This window comes from Orbicella franksi, chromosome 11 (genome assembly GCF_964199315.1).
Source record: "Orbicella franksi chromosome 11, jaOrbFran1.1, whole genome shotgun sequence".
Lineage (NCBI taxonomy): Eukaryota > Metazoa > Cnidaria > Anthozoa > Scleractinia > Merulinidae > Orbicella > Orbicella franksi.
This window is the reverse complement of record NC_138155.1, coordinates 20,778,025-20,797,595: the sequence shown is the minus strand read 5'-3', so window position 1 is coordinate 20,797,595 and position 19,571 is coordinate 20,778,025. Positions and strand designations below refer to the sequence as shown.

The 19,571-nt window shown below is 38.4% G+C and overlaps 1 protein-coding gene across 2 annotated transcripts in view; it reads left to right on the top strand.

Moving 5' to 3' along the window:
• LOC145502545 (methionine--tRNA ligase, cytoplasmic-like) overlaps positions 1-17,336 on the top strand; it is a 28,895-nt gene extending 11,559 nt beyond the window's left edge. For both annotated transcript variants that reach the window (XM_081481870.1, XM_081481871.1), the window contains exons 8-29: positions 3-78; positions 477-505; positions 1,192-1,298; positions 1,434-1,550; positions 1,666-1,741; positions 2,580-2,707; positions 3,633-3,722; positions 5,018-5,069; positions 5,260-5,319; positions 5,897-5,971; positions 6,441-6,486; positions 6,891-7,047; positions 7,717-7,780; positions 8,562-8,679; positions 9,149-9,282; positions 9,510-9,589; positions 9,761-9,892; positions 10,435-10,539; positions 11,413-11,524; positions 12,644-12,715; positions 13,827-13,997; positions 15,671-17,336. In XM_081481870.1, the coding sequence (XP_081337996.1) occupies positions 3-78; positions 477-505; positions 1,192-1,298; positions 1,434-1,550; positions 1,666-1,741; positions 2,580-2,707; positions 3,633-3,722; positions 5,018-5,069; positions 5,260-5,319; positions 5,897-5,971; positions 6,441-6,486; positions 6,891-7,047; positions 7,717-7,780; positions 8,562-8,679; positions 9,149-9,282; positions 9,510-9,589; positions 9,761-9,892; positions 10,435-10,539; positions 11,413-11,524; positions 12,644-12,715; positions 13,827-13,997; positions 15,671-15,835 (2,166 nt within the window). In that variant the 3' untranslated portion in view covers positions 15,836-17,336. The remainder of the gene's footprint in view (positions 1-2; positions 79-476; positions 506-1,191; positions 1,299-1,433; positions 1,551-1,665; positions 1,742-2,579; positions 2,708-3,632; positions 3,723-5,017; positions 5,070-5,259; positions 5,320-5,896; positions 5,972-6,440; positions 6,487-6,890; positions 7,048-7,716; positions 7,781-8,561; positions 8,680-9,148; positions 9,283-9,509; positions 9,590-9,760; positions 9,893-10,434; positions 10,540-11,412; positions 11,525-12,643; positions 12,716-13,826; positions 13,998-15,670) is intronic.
• The last annotated feature ends 2,235 nt before the right edge of the window (positions 17,337-19,571 follow it).

Here is a 19,571-nt window from a genome sequence, read left to right as displayed (position 1 = left end):
AGGAGGCACTGTTGGCAAGGTCTGGAACACAAGCTGCGCCGAGCTCAAACCCAGACGAAATTATTGAAGACGAACATGGTACAAAAAGGAACAAAGAATAAGAATCATTAATTGATTAGAAGAACAATAAATGAATCACAGCAAAACAAATTGCAGTAATAGAACCTAAATTTGGTTCTAAAGTGCTTCTTCTGTGCTTACACACAAAATAAAAGAAATTAAAGGGAAACACCAAAAACAAACGTTATTTTAACAAGAAAGTTTGTAATTCAAACAAAGGGTAAATTCTAACCATCTAAACTCCAAGAAGTTCCATATTGGTACCTCTAGTTTGTAGATGATTCTGCTACAATTAGATGTGGGACCATTGCTGATGATCGTGGGACATGATTAACCACATTTTGTTTAACTGTTTAATTCTTTATTTCTTGCTTTTCTCGGTTCACAATCATCTCATCTCATCTCATTTCATCAAGAAAAAGGACATGAGGCTTCATCGGAGGAGGTGGGTCAGAAAAATATCTTATTTAATATGGCACTTATGCTTCAATCAATCCTGAGATTTTTGTGTTGTTATCGACTCTTAGAGAACGAGATTGTAATGATTGCAGTTTTCTTTCTTTGAAACAGGAATGAAGTCTTTGCCGGCATGAACGACTTTTTTTCGGTATCTACATTTGCAAAATAGGCGCGCTACACTGTATTTCAAAAGATCTCTCTTATAACTGTCGCCAGATTTTGCGAGTACTATCTCATGATTACTTTGTCGAGTGACAAGGTTGGGAAAGTACTGAGCTTGTTGAAAAGATATCGTTTTCTCTATTTAGTTTCATGGTGCCTCAAAATGCATTCCGTATGGCAGATTTATTGCATAATTTCATAAGTAATAACAACATACTTTTCTGGGAAGTCGCGCTTGAAACCTCGATTTATTTTGCACAAGAAAGAATTTAACAAGCCAGTATTCGTGTTTAAAATTTCTCTTTTAGCCTTTTCAGTTAGAGTTGCTTGAATTTTGTCTTCGACAACTAATTACAGTATTTGTCAAAATTATCATGTAGCTGGACCACCTGAAAAACAAGCAAACAAAGAGACAGACAGACAGACATACAGACAGGCAGAGAGGAAGAGACTGAGCAGTATCTAGCACTGTAGTTAAGATTGTGATCGTTTTTATTTCATTTATTTCAGATAACTCCAGCCAAAGTTGTTTCAAAGGAAGAGATCGATGAAGCTTTTGAACAATGGATCTACGGCAGCAAAAACCGTCCGAAAACTCGGCGGCTTGTAGACCCCATGTAAGTACAATTTGGACTAACATGCGAGAGTAAACAGAGCCTGACCAACAATAGTCTATGTTAACACTTTGACTGACTTTCTAAGCCGATGAACCGATTCATTCGATTTTACGTTTTTCTTACTTTCTTTGACAGTCTTCCCATAGAAGGTGAAAAGAACATTTTGATCACCAGCGCCTTGCCCTATGTGAATAATGTGCCTCATTTGGGGAACATCATTGGCTGTGTCCTTAGTGCCGACGTATTTGCCAGGTACCTTAACTACTAAACTTAAAGTTATGTGGTCAGAACCTGGATCTAAGAAATTTCCAAGACAACATTTTGTGAGAATTGTTGCTAAGCTTCCTCTGTGTGCATTACTTCGCAGGTTTTGTCGCCTACGTCAATACAACACACTGTACATCTGTGGGACAGATGAATACGGCACGGCTACCGAGACAAAGGTAAATGGTAAAGATGTTACCATTGAAGTTCACTGTATGTCGATTAGGCTTGAAAAAATACTCTGCGTGAAAAAGTGGAGAGATTTTTTTCATTCTGTAAAATTAGCCAACTTAGGATCTTTTTTTTTTCCCGAGACATTTAGCTACCCTTTGATACCCCAGCAAATTAAACACGTCATCTAAGAGGAAATTAGTGCAAAGACCTTCTCATGCATTAATCGTGTTGATGAATCTCTCTGGTTTGCTACAGAGAAAACGATAAACTTAAAGCAATTATGTGTTGAAGTGTTTTAGCGACATTGGCAGTAAACATTAAATCGAAATTTTGTTTGTTTCTTTGTTTCTTTCCAATGCAAAAACGAAATGATTCTGAACAAAATAATTTGTTACTCAGCATTTGTTGATTATGACGCTTTCTCCACCTTCTGTATTTCTTGAAGGCCACAGGAAGTTGTCCCTGGTAGGCGATTTATAAGGAATCAAAATATACTGTATAACCCTGTTACTGAGTTACACCCCGAGGCACGATAACCCTCAACTACCTTGTCAACACGTCGACAGGGCGAGGGCTAGGGTAGCCTTCTTGCTTTGGTAGCCATAGTTAAAAGGGCCTTTCCTTTACCACTAGAACAGCAAAAAAGGGCTTTTGTTAATCAAATAAAATGATACAATAAAATATATATATATGAAACCCGGTTGCAATAACTTTGCAGCCAGTTTGGTAAGAAAAATGGCTTGCCCACACGGGTGCTTGACACTAAGCTTGCTGCTGATACTTGAACTGCTGATGTTGAATGATCATGTTTTATAATTCTTGCATTGTTGTCGTTCATGCCAGGCGCTAGAAGAAGGCCTCACACCCCAGCAGATCTGTGACAAGTACTTCATGATCCACAAAGAAGTTTACGAGTGGTTTAAGATAAAGTTTGACTTCTTTGGAAGGACAACTACTCAACAACAGACTGAGTAAGTATTTGACGTGATATTCTATCAAACTGCCTTGAAGCAGCAGCGTGGCCGAGTGGTTAGGGCGTTGGACTTGTAATCTGATGGTCTCAGGTTCGACTCCTTCACCCAGGTACTCGACGAAATTGTTATCGGTTGCCCCAAGTTCAACTGCTTGCCTGCGCTTTGTGTATAACCAACTGGTCTGCCTCCTACCAGTTGGAGTTTATAACCAGTTTATGTTTCTTTGAAATAGTTGTTTCATTGTTTATTTTTAAAGTGCAACGGTACATGATAACATAGAAGTTAGAGCTATATAATTTGTTTTCTCATTTCTCCCATCCTATAACTTGTTTAACATAGTGCAGAAATCCTTTCTGTCCAATTTTTAGACAGCGCCGTAATCCTTTTGCTCTGATCATTCGTCTTCAATTTACGATATAACATTGCAATCTTTAGATCAAAGCGCGTTTCTTCTGGTGCAGCCGTATTTGATCTCCACCAATGTAATTCGCTTTTACTCGTTTTGAAAATTTACTTACGTACGGCTTGGGAAAGCACTAAAATATACATACTAAATCGGAGATACGGAATCAGAGATAATTAATTGCTCCCATAGCACTACAGCGTGTATAGTTTTAAATACAGGGTAATATCAGCTTAATTGCTTATGCCCCATGAAGTAAATTCATTGCCATGTACATGACATTGATTTACTGTTTAAACTGGGCTTATAGGTCATTCAAGCTCAACAAAACTTGATCGGATAAATCCAGTTGCAAATTCATTTGACTCAAGGACTATGTTACTAACCAAGGTTTTATTGACTGCCATTCATTAACGATTTCATCGCAAGGCTCTGTGAGCTGCATAGGGACAGGTAAAAAGAACGTGCTTGTTTTTTAGAGTCAGCAAAAGTTCGTTAAGCGTTTGTTATTGTCACTAGAATCTCCCAAGACATTTTTTGGCGGCTTTACAAGGAAGGTCACCTGGTTGAAGACATCCTGGAGCAGCTTCAATGCGTGGACTGCAAAAGGTTTGACTATTATTTAATCGTATAGATAGATTTTATTATTAGAGAAGATTTTATTCGAATGTCGTGAACTTAAAGGAACACTCACCATTTTTAGTATGATTTTGGAAATCTCTAAAACATATAACGATCATTGGAAGCTGAACAATAATGGATTTATTTTGTGGAGCAGTACTTGACAAATGTTTAAAATCCATTAGGGAGTGAGGATGGCTAACGATGGCGAGGAAGGAAACGGATTGCGATATGGATTTTTGAAAAAGCGTCAGGATGTCAGTTTTTCAAAGCTTCAAGCTTGGTTCGAAAATCGTTGAAATTTTGCAAAAATGTTGCTGCAGTGTGGACTTTCTTCAAGAAATTGCTTTTAATCATTTAGTTAGAGCTAATTAAGTTCTTATAACATAAATTTAGGGACTATTTCGTGAATTTAAGCAAATATATCGTGAGCCGGAGCCGGTATCCCTTTAACACAATTCTGAGCAAGAAGAGTGGCTAAGCAGAACATAAATGTAAACAACAGATTAGGTTCACGGGAACTTCGGCGAGGAAAATCCTTGACGGTACCAAGTGGGGTAAAACATAAGCCATATTGTTTCGATTGCTTTAAAATTTCAATTCCGTGTCATTATGCGGCACGACTTTCTTTACAACAACTATGGAATGCGACGACGCACTAAAAACTGTTGGAATTCCAGATTACTTTCTTCATTCAATCCTTACAGGCTCCAAACTGACGTAGCTATCCGCTTCCCTATTTATACGAGCTAACAATTTGATTTCTCTTCATGAATTAATATTATCCTAAACTTCCAGAATTTTGAGGACACATTGTGGGCAAATTTAAACTGGAAACGAGTTCGTTTGTGTCTTGACATCACAGGGTTAGCAAGGTTATTCAACCTACAAAAAAGGTGTGGGGAAATAATTTTAGATCCCATAGTAAGTCGTCCAAAAATTAAACACCAAATAAACAAATCTGAGGAAAATGGACAAAAAACTGAGGAGAACAAAAAAATCAAGCCCTGTGACATTATCAGGTAACATGGCAGCCCGAGCAAGTGTCTCCATCCCTGACTTATCGTGATTTTATAACCATATTAAGAATTTTTGAGGGCTTAATTCAAATTCAAATTAACATTGTACCTATGCAAAACCTTTATCGTTTATTTTGAGTGACATATTTCATTATAGATAACCTAGTGGGTAAAACATTGTAGTAACATGTATTGACCCTTTTGTTGTTTGTTTGTTTTTGTCTGCTTTTTGTTTTGTTTTTTGTTCATTTTTTCCTGTTACAGATTTCTTGCTGATCGTTTTGTCGAAGGCACCTGCCCTTTCTGCAACTACGAGGTAAACCTCACTTGATGAATAAAATTTGTCGACAACAAAATCAAAAATAAACACATTTCTCTGACTTGAGTCCACAGAGATAGTTGTTGTTCCTCTCTTTATATATAAGTTGTTATGTTAGTTCGCATTTCTATAACCTCGAGAGAGCACTGACTTAGTAAGAGAAAATATATTTTTTTTATTCATACAGGGTGCCAGGGGAGATCAGTGTGATTCCTGTGGAAAGTTAATTAACGCCATCGAACTTAAGGTAAGCCAGGCTTTCTTCTAATTCAGGGAAGAAAGAACTGTTAGACCTAAATTTCAATTAGGTTGTTACACCCTAATTTTGAAATATTTATTTCTAGGATGAATTATGTATGAAATAAGTTACACATGCGATATGAAACGTATACCGACATTTGTATCATGTAAAAAAGCTACAATTACATCAATACATCCCCTCCTGTAAATCAAAGGTGAAAAGAAAAATCTTTCATGCTTTCTTTCAACAGCTCTTGGTTATTGGCTATCAAAAAAAGGCTGCGTTTTCAAAAGTCATTATCACTCACAAACAGCTGTAGGTTATGGCTTGCATACCGTCAGTTCGGGATAAGGTTTTTAGACGGCGGATTGCTTTTTGCCGGGCCTCTACACTTTAGTGTCTCTGACATCGGTGAGCCCGCTAGGAAATCAAGACGCCAGTCGGCATAGTTCTAGAGGTCGATTAAATACACCTCGTCCTCACCATTGCTAGTTGACGTTGCTAGCTTAGTGACAGGGTTTGCTACATACAGTGCTAACTAGTGGACACGTTTTAAAAATAAAGCCGATAACTTGTTTTTCAGAAACCTCGATGTAAGGTGTGTGGAGGAACCCCTAAATTGAGAAGCAGCAAGCACTTGTTCTTGAATTTGACCAAGGTATTTAAACATGTAATTAGTTATCAGCAGGTTCCACAAGTGTGCTGAGCACTACAGGATATGTCAAATTGGAGAAGCGAGTAAACTGTGAGAAACAGACTGCGAAAATTTCCTCAGTCCAGGGACTAGCCAGCAAGTGAGAAAGGTGTAAATTGACAGTGTAGTGTGAGGTGCAAATTATAACTAGATGAGTGGGCCGAATCGTTTATTTGCGTTTTCGGAGAGTCTCTTCTCAGGCTATCTAAGGCTAAGCAGCCCTCTACTGAAGATCTTATAACAGGGTACATCACGCAAAATCATGCGTGGTGACACTCAAGTTCTTGCAAATGAATCAAAGTAACACTATTTCTTTCTGTTATTCGGGTTCCGGGATAGCCTGGCTAACATTCAGGGTTCAAATCTTCAAATGTACATCACCATACAGTGACGCTAGCGATCGGTCGATAACACCTCTTTTCGAAATTTTTAGCTTGAACCGCCCTTACAAACTTGGATAGACAAGTCATCTGCCGAAGGTAAGTTACAACGTTTCTTGCAGAGCGTTTGTCTTGGAAACCGTTTGTCCAAAGTCCTGATAACATACAAAATTCTATTAAGTACACTTAATGTAAGACAACTCTGGCAGTGGTATTCGCGGACGACTTCTTTAAAAAAAAAAAAATTTATACTTCACTTGATGTTTTTAACTAGCTTCATACAGTGTGCCTGTCGACGCTGTAACTACAATTCTTTCAATGATAGCCCTCAATTTCACACAGGAAAAAATGCATAAAGGAAAATTCTGATTGTTTCACGTCTTTGTTTGGTGGCTGTGAAATGAAGCGAAACAGAAAATATTGAAATTTTGTAAACAAGATTGCAACCTCCTAGCAATTGAATCAAACAATACTGGAGCTCTTCTTGTGGTATTTCTATCCAGGTACATGGACCACAAATGCCCGCCAAATTACTCAAGGATGGATCAAAGAGGGCCTGAAACCACGATGCATCACACGTGACCTTAAATGGGGCACCAAGGTGCCTTTGGAGGGATACACTGACAAGGTCTTTTATGTGTGGTTTGATGCACCTATAGGGTAAGCTAGTTCCCTGGCTTTGTTGTTGGTGTTTGAAAGGTGCTGTTATCTGAGCATGTCATTTCCTATCTACTGAAATGTTTCATTGGTCCGATCACTCCGAGCGTGACTTTTTTAAATGCTTTCATCCCAATGAGGCGGCGTGGTCGAGTGGTTAGGGTGCTAGACTTGTAATCTGGTGGTCCCGGGTTCAAGTCCCTCACTCTGACACTCACTAGATTTGTTCTCGGTCGCCCCTAGTTCAACTCATTGGCCACGCTCTGTAAATAGCCAACTGGTCTGCCTCCTGCCAGTTTGATTTTTAATCAATTATGTTCATTTACAGAGTTCGTGTGTTTTTTATTGTCCCTTAAAAGCCCCATTAGGGGAGTGATCAATTAAGATTATTATTATCATTATCATTATCATTATCATTATCATTATCATTGTTATTGTCATTGTCATTATCACTATCACTGTCATTGTCATTGCCATTGTCATTGTCATTGTCATTGTCATTGCTATTGTCATTGTCATTATCATTATCGTTGTCACTGTCATTGTCATTGTCATTGTCATTATCATCATTATCATTATCATTAGTCATCACTATTATTATTATTTTTGTTAACGAAATGGTGACGTGAAACTGCTGTGTTTTTCATCGTTTGGCTGTTGTTGGTGTTTCAGGTATCTTTCTATCACAGCTAACTACACGAATGAGTGGGAGAAATGGTGGAAAAACCCTGAGCAAGTGAGTAAAAAGACAAACCACCCTCAACTCCACCTAGTTCTCCTTAGAGTGCTTTTCGATTGAGTGTCGTAAAACCAAAACCGAATTGATCACAACGGCCAATCAGAATAAAAGAAAACATTAGAATTCATAGTAATTTCATGTAACCGACCTGAAGCGCGGGAAAACGCGCGTGGCTAAGTCGCGATTGGTTTTAGTTTTGCATCTGATTGGTCGAGAGGATGGCGCAAATTTTTTTGACCAATCAAAGGGAATAGTAAAGCAAGTCCAAGGTAATTCCGAATTTCTCCGACACTCAATTGAAAATTGCTCTATATGACATTTAACTCCGCTGTATTTTAAACTGTTTTCATAGATATATTCTACAATTATTTCTTGTTTTATCATGTAAAGCGCGATGTTATAATATTGTTATACAAAACGCACGCTAGACATAGTTATTATTATTACTACCACTGTAAAAACTTTTGAATGCGTAATGCATATGATTCAGAGGGTTATAACTAAACTCTGGCAAAATCTGTGAAAACTGAATATTGTGAATAGTAGTCAAATTAAACCAGTAATCAATTTATCATAGAAATGTCGGTAAAGAGCCAAATTAGCAATGTCTACCTTTCGCTTGGTGAGATTTCCGGTCACCTTCAATGATTTCTATTTTTAATAAGGTTTAATAATGCTCTGAAGATATTTATGATTTATAAGGCTTGCGCACGTTCATATTATTAAAGCTTAGTTATGGGCGCAACACGGACCTCTTCTTCCTTTCTGTGTCTTACAGGTGACTCTTCATCAGTTCATGGCAAAGGATAACGTCCCTTTCCACACTGTTGTGTTTCCGTGCACTTTGATTGGTGCAGATGACAACTACAGTCTTCTGAATTCTATCAGCGCAACAGGTAAGAAAACCTTTCCCACTTACAAGAGTTATTAAAACTGTCGCTCCTGGTCTTACTCGAATTCTGTTTCTGTAACCATTGGTTCATAGCCAAAGATCTAAAAGAAACTCTCGCTTTTAATATTCTAACCCTCGAAAATTCTTGTTCCTGATAATGGTCGTGGTTGGAGTTCACCTAAAAAAAAAAACACTCTTTGCAAAGCGAAGCAACCACCCTTCCCCCTCTCCACCACTCTTACTCCTCTTGTACTTATGGCAATATCGGAATTTTAAAGTGGAGGAATTGAATTCGCGGAAGGAAGAAGAAATCTTTCATATTCGTGTTTCACAATAAGGTCGCCAGTTCTATCAAGACTGATTGTCAACGTTATCCCGGAGAACGGGAGATTCCTAAACTGTGCACGTACAGTTTAGAGATTTGGTGTGCCTGTTCACACTTCCAGCCTCTTTCGTCATTTTTTAATCCTCAGAATACCTTAATTACGAAGATGACAAATTTTCCAAGAGTCGTGGAGTGGGGGTGTTTGGTGATGCTGCTGCCGACACAGGTATCCCAGCAGACATCTGGAGATTCTATCTGCTTTTTGTCAGACCTGAGAGCCAGGTGAGAGCCTTCATGCATCTTAACAAAACCTGAACCTCCGTCAGTTTGTTATTTGCAAGTAAGCGTTGTCTACCAGAACCCAGGTGTTTTGACCCTTGAAGTGCTGCTAAAGCACAGGAAACCCAACAATACTAGAAATAGAGACCACGTAAGCTGATACCTTTCGGAAGCTGAAAAAGTGTATACTTCCAGCATTTTTCCGAATTCTGTTTTTTTTTCCTTTACAGGATAGCGCTTTTAGCTGGTCGGATTTTGTTTCGCGTAACAACACTGAACTGCTCAACAATTTTGGCAACTTCATCAACCGGTAAGGTGTCTGAATTATATAAATTTAGTTTTGAAAATGGTTTCTGAACGCTTATTTGGCCTTGGTCGTGAGTAACAGTTGAGGTTTCAGTAACACCGTACATGTTGTTATATTATATAGATGTGTGATATATTTTTCTTTATTATAGTTGAATGTTAACTATTTTTACAGAGCCTTGATGTTTGTGCAGAACAACTTTGGTGCCTCAATACCTGCCATGGAATTTACCGATGAGGACAAGAACTTCATAGCACTCATCAATAAAGAATTGAAGACGTACATCGACAATCTTGAGAAAATGAGGTAGTTTTTCTATCCTTGAATTAATATGATTTGTTGATGAGGACTTATATTTAGGACTCTATTCTAACGCAACCAATTTTCTATGGTGCTCACTCGGTCAATTTCTTACTAAAAATCAATTTCTTACCTTGCTCACAAATGTGAGCTCTAACTTTTTCCTATGTCTTCTAGCCGTTAGTGACGTCACCTAATTACCTCCCGGATCACGTGACTTCTTAAAACACCTGATGAAATGTCTGAAAAAAGATACTAAAAAAGTGACTTAAATTGCTAAATATTACAGTTCAGGGTGTCATAAGTCTTTACTTATGAACCCGTTATGATAGTCTGCCGGTAAAAGTAGCATATCTCGGGATATCAAAAAACATAGATTATGAACTGGGCGCATTGCTTTTTTTCGTTTTGTTCTTGTTTACGCCACATGTGTTCCCAGCCTTCATTCTCAGCAATTGTCAGATAACTAGTAGCTCGTTTCAATTTATTTGGGATTTTATTTTCATTTTGAGACGAAACATAAGCTCTACGTCTTGATTCCACTGCAGGCTCCGTGAAGGCTTAAAAGACGTGTTGAACATATCGAAACTTGGTAATCAGTACATTCAGTCCAACCAACCCTGGATTCTTGTCAAGGGAAGTGAATCAGACAGGTAAAGATTAACTTAGTAGTAGTTCGCCCCTCACTCCTTCTCAGGAGCATGGGCCATCAACAGTCTCTCTCTCCATAGCCTCCTGTCCTGTGCATCCCTCTCTAGCTGGTACCAACTCTTACCAATGGACTTGATCTCTGCTTCTAGCGAACGTAACTTAGAGATCGTCCTAGGAGATAGAAAGGGCCTCGGCCATGCGGTATCCTTGCGGCTTTCACCACATGGCGACCCATTCCTCTCCGAAGGGGACCTTTCCCCTCCCAGAACTGGTTGCCTTAAGAGATTAGTTGATGTTTTGGTAGCAAATCAAAGGTTTTACAGGGTGGGGTTGCTGGCCCCACGCCCAAGCTCCAACCTGGAGGGCCAGGGTGCTAGTTTTGTCGGACCCCTCTCCCACAGACCAATCCGGCATGTTTGAACCTGCCAGGAGCACAAGGCTCCCGTCGGCACAGCTGTGGGGGTCGCAAGGGCACGCAAGCTTAAGAAGAAGATTAACGTATTCTTCATTTAAAGCAAGATGAACTAGTCTAAATTAAAGTTCGAATCACGAGGTTCGGATCCACCTCCTGGCCAGACTTACTGTGTTGTGGTAATCCGGGATTAGAATACTAATCAAAGTTCCTGTCTCAGTTTGCATGAGAAGTGCACTCTGTCGCACGGCAGATTGAATCAGGTATTTCTTTTTTTTAGTTTCAACTATCAAAGAAACTTGGAGAAACGTTAGCTGCTGTGAACTTGCATCCTATTCGGAGAGAGTAGAAATACTTCCATTGGATCAGTGCCAGCTCAGCTTCGTGAGCAAGCTGGTACGAGCGTTGATTAAACTACGTGACTCGCACGTGGTTAATCTACTTTATTTGTTTTTATCTCTAGGTCACGCGCAGCTACAGTTGCAGGCATTGCGGCAAATTTGTCTTGGCTGCTGTCTGTTCTTGTTCATCCCTTTATGCCTGGTGTGAGTGAAGAGATCCAACGCCAGTTACAGGTAGGTCCGTTTGGCGTACAAAGTTAATTCTGAATTCACTGACTGTTTAACTCTTTAAAGTCCAGTATAAAAAGATCCCAGACTGGCCATTTTTACAGCTACTGTCAATCAATCATCACCGCGTAAACGGCTGTTATACACTAGTGCTATTTCTACGATAATGACTTTAAAATACATGATTTTTTTTATCTCGGAATGCTCTGTTAAACAAAACAGTTTTAAGAACCGTTGACTAGAAGTTATTAGTATGTTAATTCGTTGAAGCGTAACGCAAAAAGAATAAATTGTGTCAGAGATGCCAATTAAAATCTTAGGTCTAAAGCTGATGTGAACGTTTACTGAGTGCTAACCTCTTCTGTGTTCGATAAATTAGTACAACTATGATAGAAATACAAAGGTTATAGATATGTATGTGAGGCGGAGTTGAATAAGTAGCGAAGAGCATTGCATTTGTGTCTTTTTCGGTCGTCTTTCACTCAGTTGTTTAATTTGTTGAATTTAGTTTCGCGGTGGCCACACTATTGAATCTTATTAAAGCCTTGTGTTTCTATCTCACACTTGTTTTATTAAATCGCTTTTGGGAATTTACAGCGAGGGTCTCTGTTCCCTGGTTGCAGCCTAGTTAGGTATTCCACGTACAGAGATCAAGGCCAATTTTAGACATCGTACTGTTAATGTGACGAGTCTTATAAAAAACGAACAAAAGCGTTTGTTGTTGCTCAGTCACATGCATTTGGATATTGAAACCTTCGGCGTTTAAGAAGGGCCAAAAATTGTATTTTCTTTAGTTCCCAAAGCACAGCATTAAAACAGTAGAAAATTCTTAGGGTAACTTGTAGTTCGCAAGTCAAACTCATAACTTCAGCTCGCAGCTCGCGACACGCAACTTGCAATTTGCAACTCGCAACACATAACTTGAATCTCGCAACTTGCAACTCGCAATTTCAATCCAACTCGAAACTCGCAAATACCCGGTCCTCTTAATGTTGATTTTCGTTGAAAGTATGGGAGACTTCACAATTTGTTTATGTATTTGTTTACAAATGGATTTTAAGGTTGATGGAATTTTGTGCCCTACTACAAAGATGTTATTAAAAGAACTCATGCCTTGTTATATAGGTCACTGACGAAGGCAATGTTGTGTTGGACAACTTCATTCCCTATCTGCAACCTGGTCACAAAATTGGAGCGGTAAGACGAGAAAATAGATAAAAGAGAATTAACCCCCCCCCGCCTTCCTCCCCCCCCCCAAAAAAAAAATCAAACCGAAATAACAACTAGACGTAAAATTTAGCTTCTCCACTTCCAGAAAATGTAGGTGACACCATGATATAGGAATGCAGTGATTGGCGCCCGGGTAAGGGTTAATTTTGTTGTTGGCTCTCGTCCTTACTCCGAGTGATTTTCTCTGGGCTCTCCGGTTTTCCGCCCTCAACAAAAACCAACACCGCTGGAAACACTGGAAACAGTAGACGAAACGACACCCCGTGAATGTGCTACTGCTAAATTCCATTTATTATTTATTTATTTATTTATCTATCTATCTATCTATCTATCTATCTATCTATCTATCTATCTATCTATCTATCTATCTATCTATCTATCTATCTATCTATCTATCTATCTATCTATCTATCTATCTATCTATCTATCTATCTATCTATCTATCTATCTATCTATCTATCTATCTATCTATCTATCTATCTATCTATCTATCTATCTATCTATCTATCTATCTATCTATCTATCTATCTATCTATCTATCTATCTATCTATCTATCTATCTATCTATCTATCTATCTATCTATCTATCTATCTATCTATCTATCTATCTATCTATCTATTTATTTATTTATTTATTTATTTAGCAGCAAATAAAACTACCGTTACGTGTCCAGATAGCTTTTCTAACACCTTCTGGAAATAAAGTAGAGAAAATCCTCAACTTACAGCCAAAAAAAAAAAAACAAAATGATAGCAAATATCGTTTGGCACTTTCCTTGCGGAAGCTTTATTATTATAATTATTTTTGCTTATCCTATGTTTTAATGTCTTTGCCAACACGTTCGTGTCAATCGAAGGAAAATCCTTCGAGCCAATCGAAGGGCCTGTAACTGCACATTTCTCGTGATATATTGCTTCTAAGTGCTCTGCCCCTCAAAATTATTAGAGACCCTTGATATTAACTAAAGATTTATTAAGGCTGTCAAGCTTTATCGATTAACAACGCTACACTTGAGCAGTAATTGATTACTTGGGAACCAACATTGTGCTCGTAATAACGTCAAGTTTATCTGTCTAGCCCAAACCGCTGTTCCAAAAGATGGACGCCTCTGTAGCGGATAAGTTCCGCGCAAAGTATGGCGGGAGCAAACAGAAACAACAAACTTCCGGCGTCAAATCAAAGGACGAAACTGACAGCAGTAACACTGATATGGACCTAGTGACATTGAAGGCAGAGGTTTCTAAACAGGTGAGACCGTTCATTCCCTTTTTATTTGAGGCCGAAATTAAAGAGCTGTATGTAAGCTTGTGTAACAGGGGCGTCTGTTGAGTAACTATCGTTTTGGTGTAGCTCGCGTCAAAAGCACGTTCAAAGCCAGGTTTTTTTTCCTCGTAAACAAAAACTTATATTAAATGTTACGATCGTGAGGTCGTCTTATGTATTTTTTTTTTTTTCAAGAAAATCCGTCTTACAAGCTGTGAGCTTGTGTGTTGACTTGCTGTAGGTCATTCCGTAGAATTGCATTCCGCATGCTTACTGAGCATAATTTTACACGGAATTAGTTCGTACGCATAACAAAATGGCGGCTTTTTATCCATGCCTGAAGCTCGATAGGGAGGTAGATCGTTATTTTCTCGTAAACGAGTACGTTGTCCTATCATTTTTTTTTCTCTTATGTTTAGAATTAAACAATAACTTTCTTTCTGCAAAATAAATATGGAGCAATTTTCAGTGTAGAATAACAAACAACCCTCGGAGATATGAATTCAGCGGCTACCCGTCAATAGAATTGTGACAATACTATGTGGACTTACATGGAATCGACAACGTGCTACTGCTCCTAAGCGAGCATGGGGAAGTCGTTTTTTTATCTAAAAATTTAAGTTCCTATGACATAAATAATCGATATATAAAGTTTGAAAACAATTTCAGTGAAGGTTTTATTTCTGCGGAATGACCTTAAGCTGTCACGATTGGGAAGACTCGGAAACCGTCGATCGAACATTGAACTATCTGTTACTTCATCATCGCGCAAAAGCGTAACATAGCCATTCTTATCTTGGCAGTATGCAGGATGTTTCTCATATGAATCCAGTTTAACGACCTAGCCCCCAGGAGTGTCCTATAGCTCAGTGGCAGAGCATCCGAACTAGTAGAAAGTTATAGCCGACTCGTGTTGGGAGCACTGGGATTTTTTCCGTGTCACTGGTTGAAAAACATCATCTTTAAAGCAGTAAACTTTAGGTGTGTTCATGATCACTGGGTCTAAGACACTCAGACGTTTCCTTGGCTGACCACTGAATCAAGGCATTAGCTCCAAATAAAGAGATGGAACTGAATTTTGTCTTCGAGGTTTGTGTTTTTCGAAATACACCGAATGTAGTCATTCACGTTTGTCATTTTGCGCGCTAGACTCAGGCTTTAGCAACCACTGATTGTCATACATGTTTTTACAATCTTCATGTTGGTCTCTTACTTGGTGATACATCATGTTGCCAGGGGGGGGGGAGGGGGGGGGACTTCCATATGAAATAAACGGGGAGGCTTCCAGATATTGGTCTCCTTTAGGGGTCAATTTCAAAATTTTCGACGAGCATCCCCATCTGTTTAATATCGGAGATCCCCCCCCCCCCCACCCCGCCTCGCTCGATCAAGATTTATCTTGTAGCTGATGATTTCTATATCATTAGCTGTTTGCATGACAGGGTGGATTGTTCATAATTTAAGACCTAAACTAATCACCACTTGGTCACGCGAGGCTTCGCAAACTTGGCTCCGATTACTAGTGTTTGCTTTAAGTTCTCATCGGCTGGTTTTATTGTTTGCGTTTTGCCGTGATTACCAACAGCCTGAATTATTTTGGAATTGGTTTCCCGAAACAAGAGTGCACTGAACCGAAAAAAAAAATCTTCGTTTTACAGGTTGACCGAATAATCAAGCTGAAGGCAGAAGGAGCTGGAAAAGAAAGAGTGGAAGCTGAAGAGGGCATTCTTACGGCGCTAATGAAAAAGCTGGCTGTTGCAGAGGGAAAGGATCCTGACGAGCAAGGCGGCAGTTCAACGGGAGAGGAGAAAGGGAAAAAGTAGACTAATGATACACCCTGCTGAAAGCCGACGAGATGTTAGTGCCTCGGCAGCAGGGCCTTAAGCTTTCCCAGTTTTCGAGTACGAGATGAATCCACTGTACGGAAAAAGATGGCGGCTATACATTTTACCAAAATTCCTTGCGAACCTAACATAGTGAATAGGCCCTCAGAAAAAGCCATATTTTTGGCGAAATTTTTCCCTGAACTAACAGTATTGTTCATGCAAGATCTGAATTTTTCAGGCTTCGTCTGAGCGTTTTTAAGAGCGATTTTAGGGCTTTCGTGCGCTAAAAATTCTTGGTAAATGTTCGAGTAGCCATCTTTTTCGGTAGGGTGAATTGTCTCTTTACTTAGTTACACACTGTTTAAATAAATATATGCCTGAAAGGAATACAGTACACGATAAATAGACGTAAACGTAGCAAAAAATGTAACACGAACTAAGCAGCAGCAACTAAATTACGAAAACAAAAGACACTGTCTGTCTAAAATAGTCAATTTTTTTCTGTCAAACGCGCTTGAGAAAAACCGCCATGTTGAGTATTTTGAGCAGTAGCGAGGCCGGTTAGATAAGTGTAATCCTAGCCCTCGCGACTGATCGCTCCGTGAACATCATTTGATGACGGCAGCAAAGACTAAATTTTTGTCAGAGAAAGTTCGTTCAGTTTCCTATTGCATAGTAAGAAGTGTCCGGGATTTCTCTTGCTTTACGTAGAGTTCTTGTCTGTTCGTTTGTTTATTCCATATGTTCTTTTTTTTTTTTTTTTTTCGTTTTCGCGCTTTAATGATAAGTGTAAACTTGTTTAGCGTTTTAAATGAAACAGAAGAGTTAAAATTACAGATAATCAGTAGAGTAGCAACGAGTTTTATAGTATGCCGTTATATAGCCATTCCTGCGGCAAAGTATTAATTCATTAGCTAATAATTTTCAATTTCTCAGCTGCTTAGTAAAAGGAAAATGTTCTTTTCCTTATCTTGGTTATTGTACGATGATTACTAAGGTCTCTGTAGTCGCATCGGTAATTGAAGGGCATTGTTGGTGATACGAAATATTAGTAATATTGGAGAGAATTAGTTATTTGCTGAATCAGTTAAAGTAGTTTAGGTGATTGAAATAACTAAATAAAGTATTATTAAAACAAATTAATAAGTGGTTGCCTTTTTAAACATCGTTGATCTTTAGAGAGTACGTGTGAAAGCCACAAAGTGAATGTTTATGAGGCGGGATCGACACCTTACACTCAAGAAAGATGAATATATGTTTGCTCTACTCGCTGATGACAATTAGATATGGTCCGTTTCAAGTTATGGCACTCTAGATCTCTTGTGTGAAAATTATCAAAGGAATAAAAAACGCGCCCAGTGCATTGTTGAGTCATATAAACACGCGGGAATTTTTAAGAACACGAGAGAAGTGCTTCTCGAGTGTTCTTAAAAATTCCCAAGTGCTTATATAACTCACCAATGCACTCGGAACAAGTTTTTCTTATTCCTTTCATGAAATAATGAACACATTGCGATAGCAATATTTTAGACAAAGAAAATAGTGCGACTCTTAAAAATAGAACTAATAACACCATAGATTTGAGTACAATTAATCAGTTACTTTTTCATTTCTGTCTGCAGTCTTCTGAAGAAATCAATGTAATCAAAAAATTTTAAGTGTGATTCTATTTTTCAAATATAGACATACTGCTGCATATAAAGTATTAATTGTGCTATTATACATTTCTACAATTTTCTATTTCTACTAATGTCATTAAAGACTGTTTACAGTGCAACAACAAAGTGAGCGGTATGAAATTTTCGCTACAAATCGCAAACACAATCTTGAAACCTGTTTTCAAATACATCTCTTTGTATCACATAAGCAACAAAACATGGAAATTGCATTATTTAACCGACAGGAATCGTTTTCTATTTTCCTCGACTAATATTGGCTTAACAAGCTGGTCCGCAGAAATGGCTAAGTTACTATTAATAATATGATTTTTTAGATTACGCTCTTACAACTCCCCCAAATTTTTATTAATGGAATCCAAGCACCAATAACAAAACCACATTCTGGGTAAATGGCTACTTCTCAATCGAGATAACACTGGAGATATCAGCCTTCCAATTTGAAGTAAGTTTGCGACTATTCAAAGCTAACTTGGCCGTTGGTCGTTCAAACTTATCATTTTCCGAATTTATTTTGATAAATAAGAAGAGAAGGATAGTTCGTTATTTCTGTTACAAGGATTGTCGAGAAATTACGATGGCAGGATCAGGATTGAGGTAAAAAGAACTCCTTCGATCCGCCATATTGGCGGGCCGCCAATGTCACTCCAAATCGACCTTCTCGATATTTTCCAATGTAAAAATAATTGGAGCTTTTAACATCCATTTTGCAGTTAGGACCCTAAAACAAGATTGCAAGCCAAATTTCAGCGAAATCGAAAAGAAGATTTTCTACCCGTTAAATCGAATTTTGAACCAAACACGAAAATAGCTCTACTTTGAAGGCACGTTATTAAAATGTGGCACCTGTTTGAAACTGCTGAGCTACATGAATAGAAAGTATAAATAGCCCTTAATATAAAACGATAACAAAATTTGTCTGCCCACTAGCTTTTCAAAACTAACAACCGCTTAAAGTTCAGGAAATTTTGAAAATATCCCAGTGAGTGACTAACATACTTGCCTTCGATAAATTCACGTAAATTTCTTGCCTGGCTTCAAGATTAAAGTTTTGGTCCTTTGTAGCGATCCTTGAAGCCTAGGTAAAATTAAAACTGCCAACTTTTTCTTCCAGCTGTAGGCACACATATATACATGTATGAGCAGTAAACGGTCTTCCAGGGATCAGAGGAAGGATTGGTAAATGCCACGGCCATTTTGTGTTTACAACAGGTGTTTTTAGTTCCCAATCTTCCCGTGAGTATCACGCGAAGATTGGGAACTAAGACACCCTCCCGTGAGAAAAACGGGAAGATTGGGAACTAAAACACCTGTTGTAAACACAAAATGGCCGTGGCATTTATCAATCCTTCCTTGGATCCCTGGAACACCGTTTACTGTTCATACATGTATGTGTGCCGAGAGTTGTCGAAAAGAGTGCTTCTACAAATCTTTCAAGAGGACTCTACATGATTAAACCGGCTTCGAGGAAGACAATGGTAAGTAATACAAAGAACATCGAAGTATGTGACCGTCACGCTCGACACAGATGAGGAAAGTATAAATGTACTTTGTGTACAAACCTACAGCTGGAAGGAAAAGCTGGCAGTTTTAATGCTACCTAGGTTTCAAGGATCGCTACAAAGGACCAAAACTTTAATCTTGAGGCCAGGCAAGAAATTTACGTGAATTTATCGGAGCACTCTACGAACTCAAGGCGAGTATGTTAGTTGCTCACTGGAATATTTTCAAAATTTCCTGAACTTTGAGCCGTCGTTAGTTTTGAAAACCTGGTAGGTAGACAAATTTTATTATTGTTTTAAATTAAGGGCTATTTATACTTTCTATTCATGTAGTTCAGCAGTTTCAAACAGGTGCCACATTTTTAAAACGTGCCTTCAAAGTAGAGCTATTTTCGTGTTTGGTTCAAAACTCGATTTAACGAGTAGAAAATCTTCTTTTAACCGTTGACGTCGGAACAACATTGAATTATAATTGCAACATAGTTAAACAAACTGCTATGATATATCTATAGTTGAAAAAAAGAACTGGTACTTTTGAGCGAATATTATTTTTTT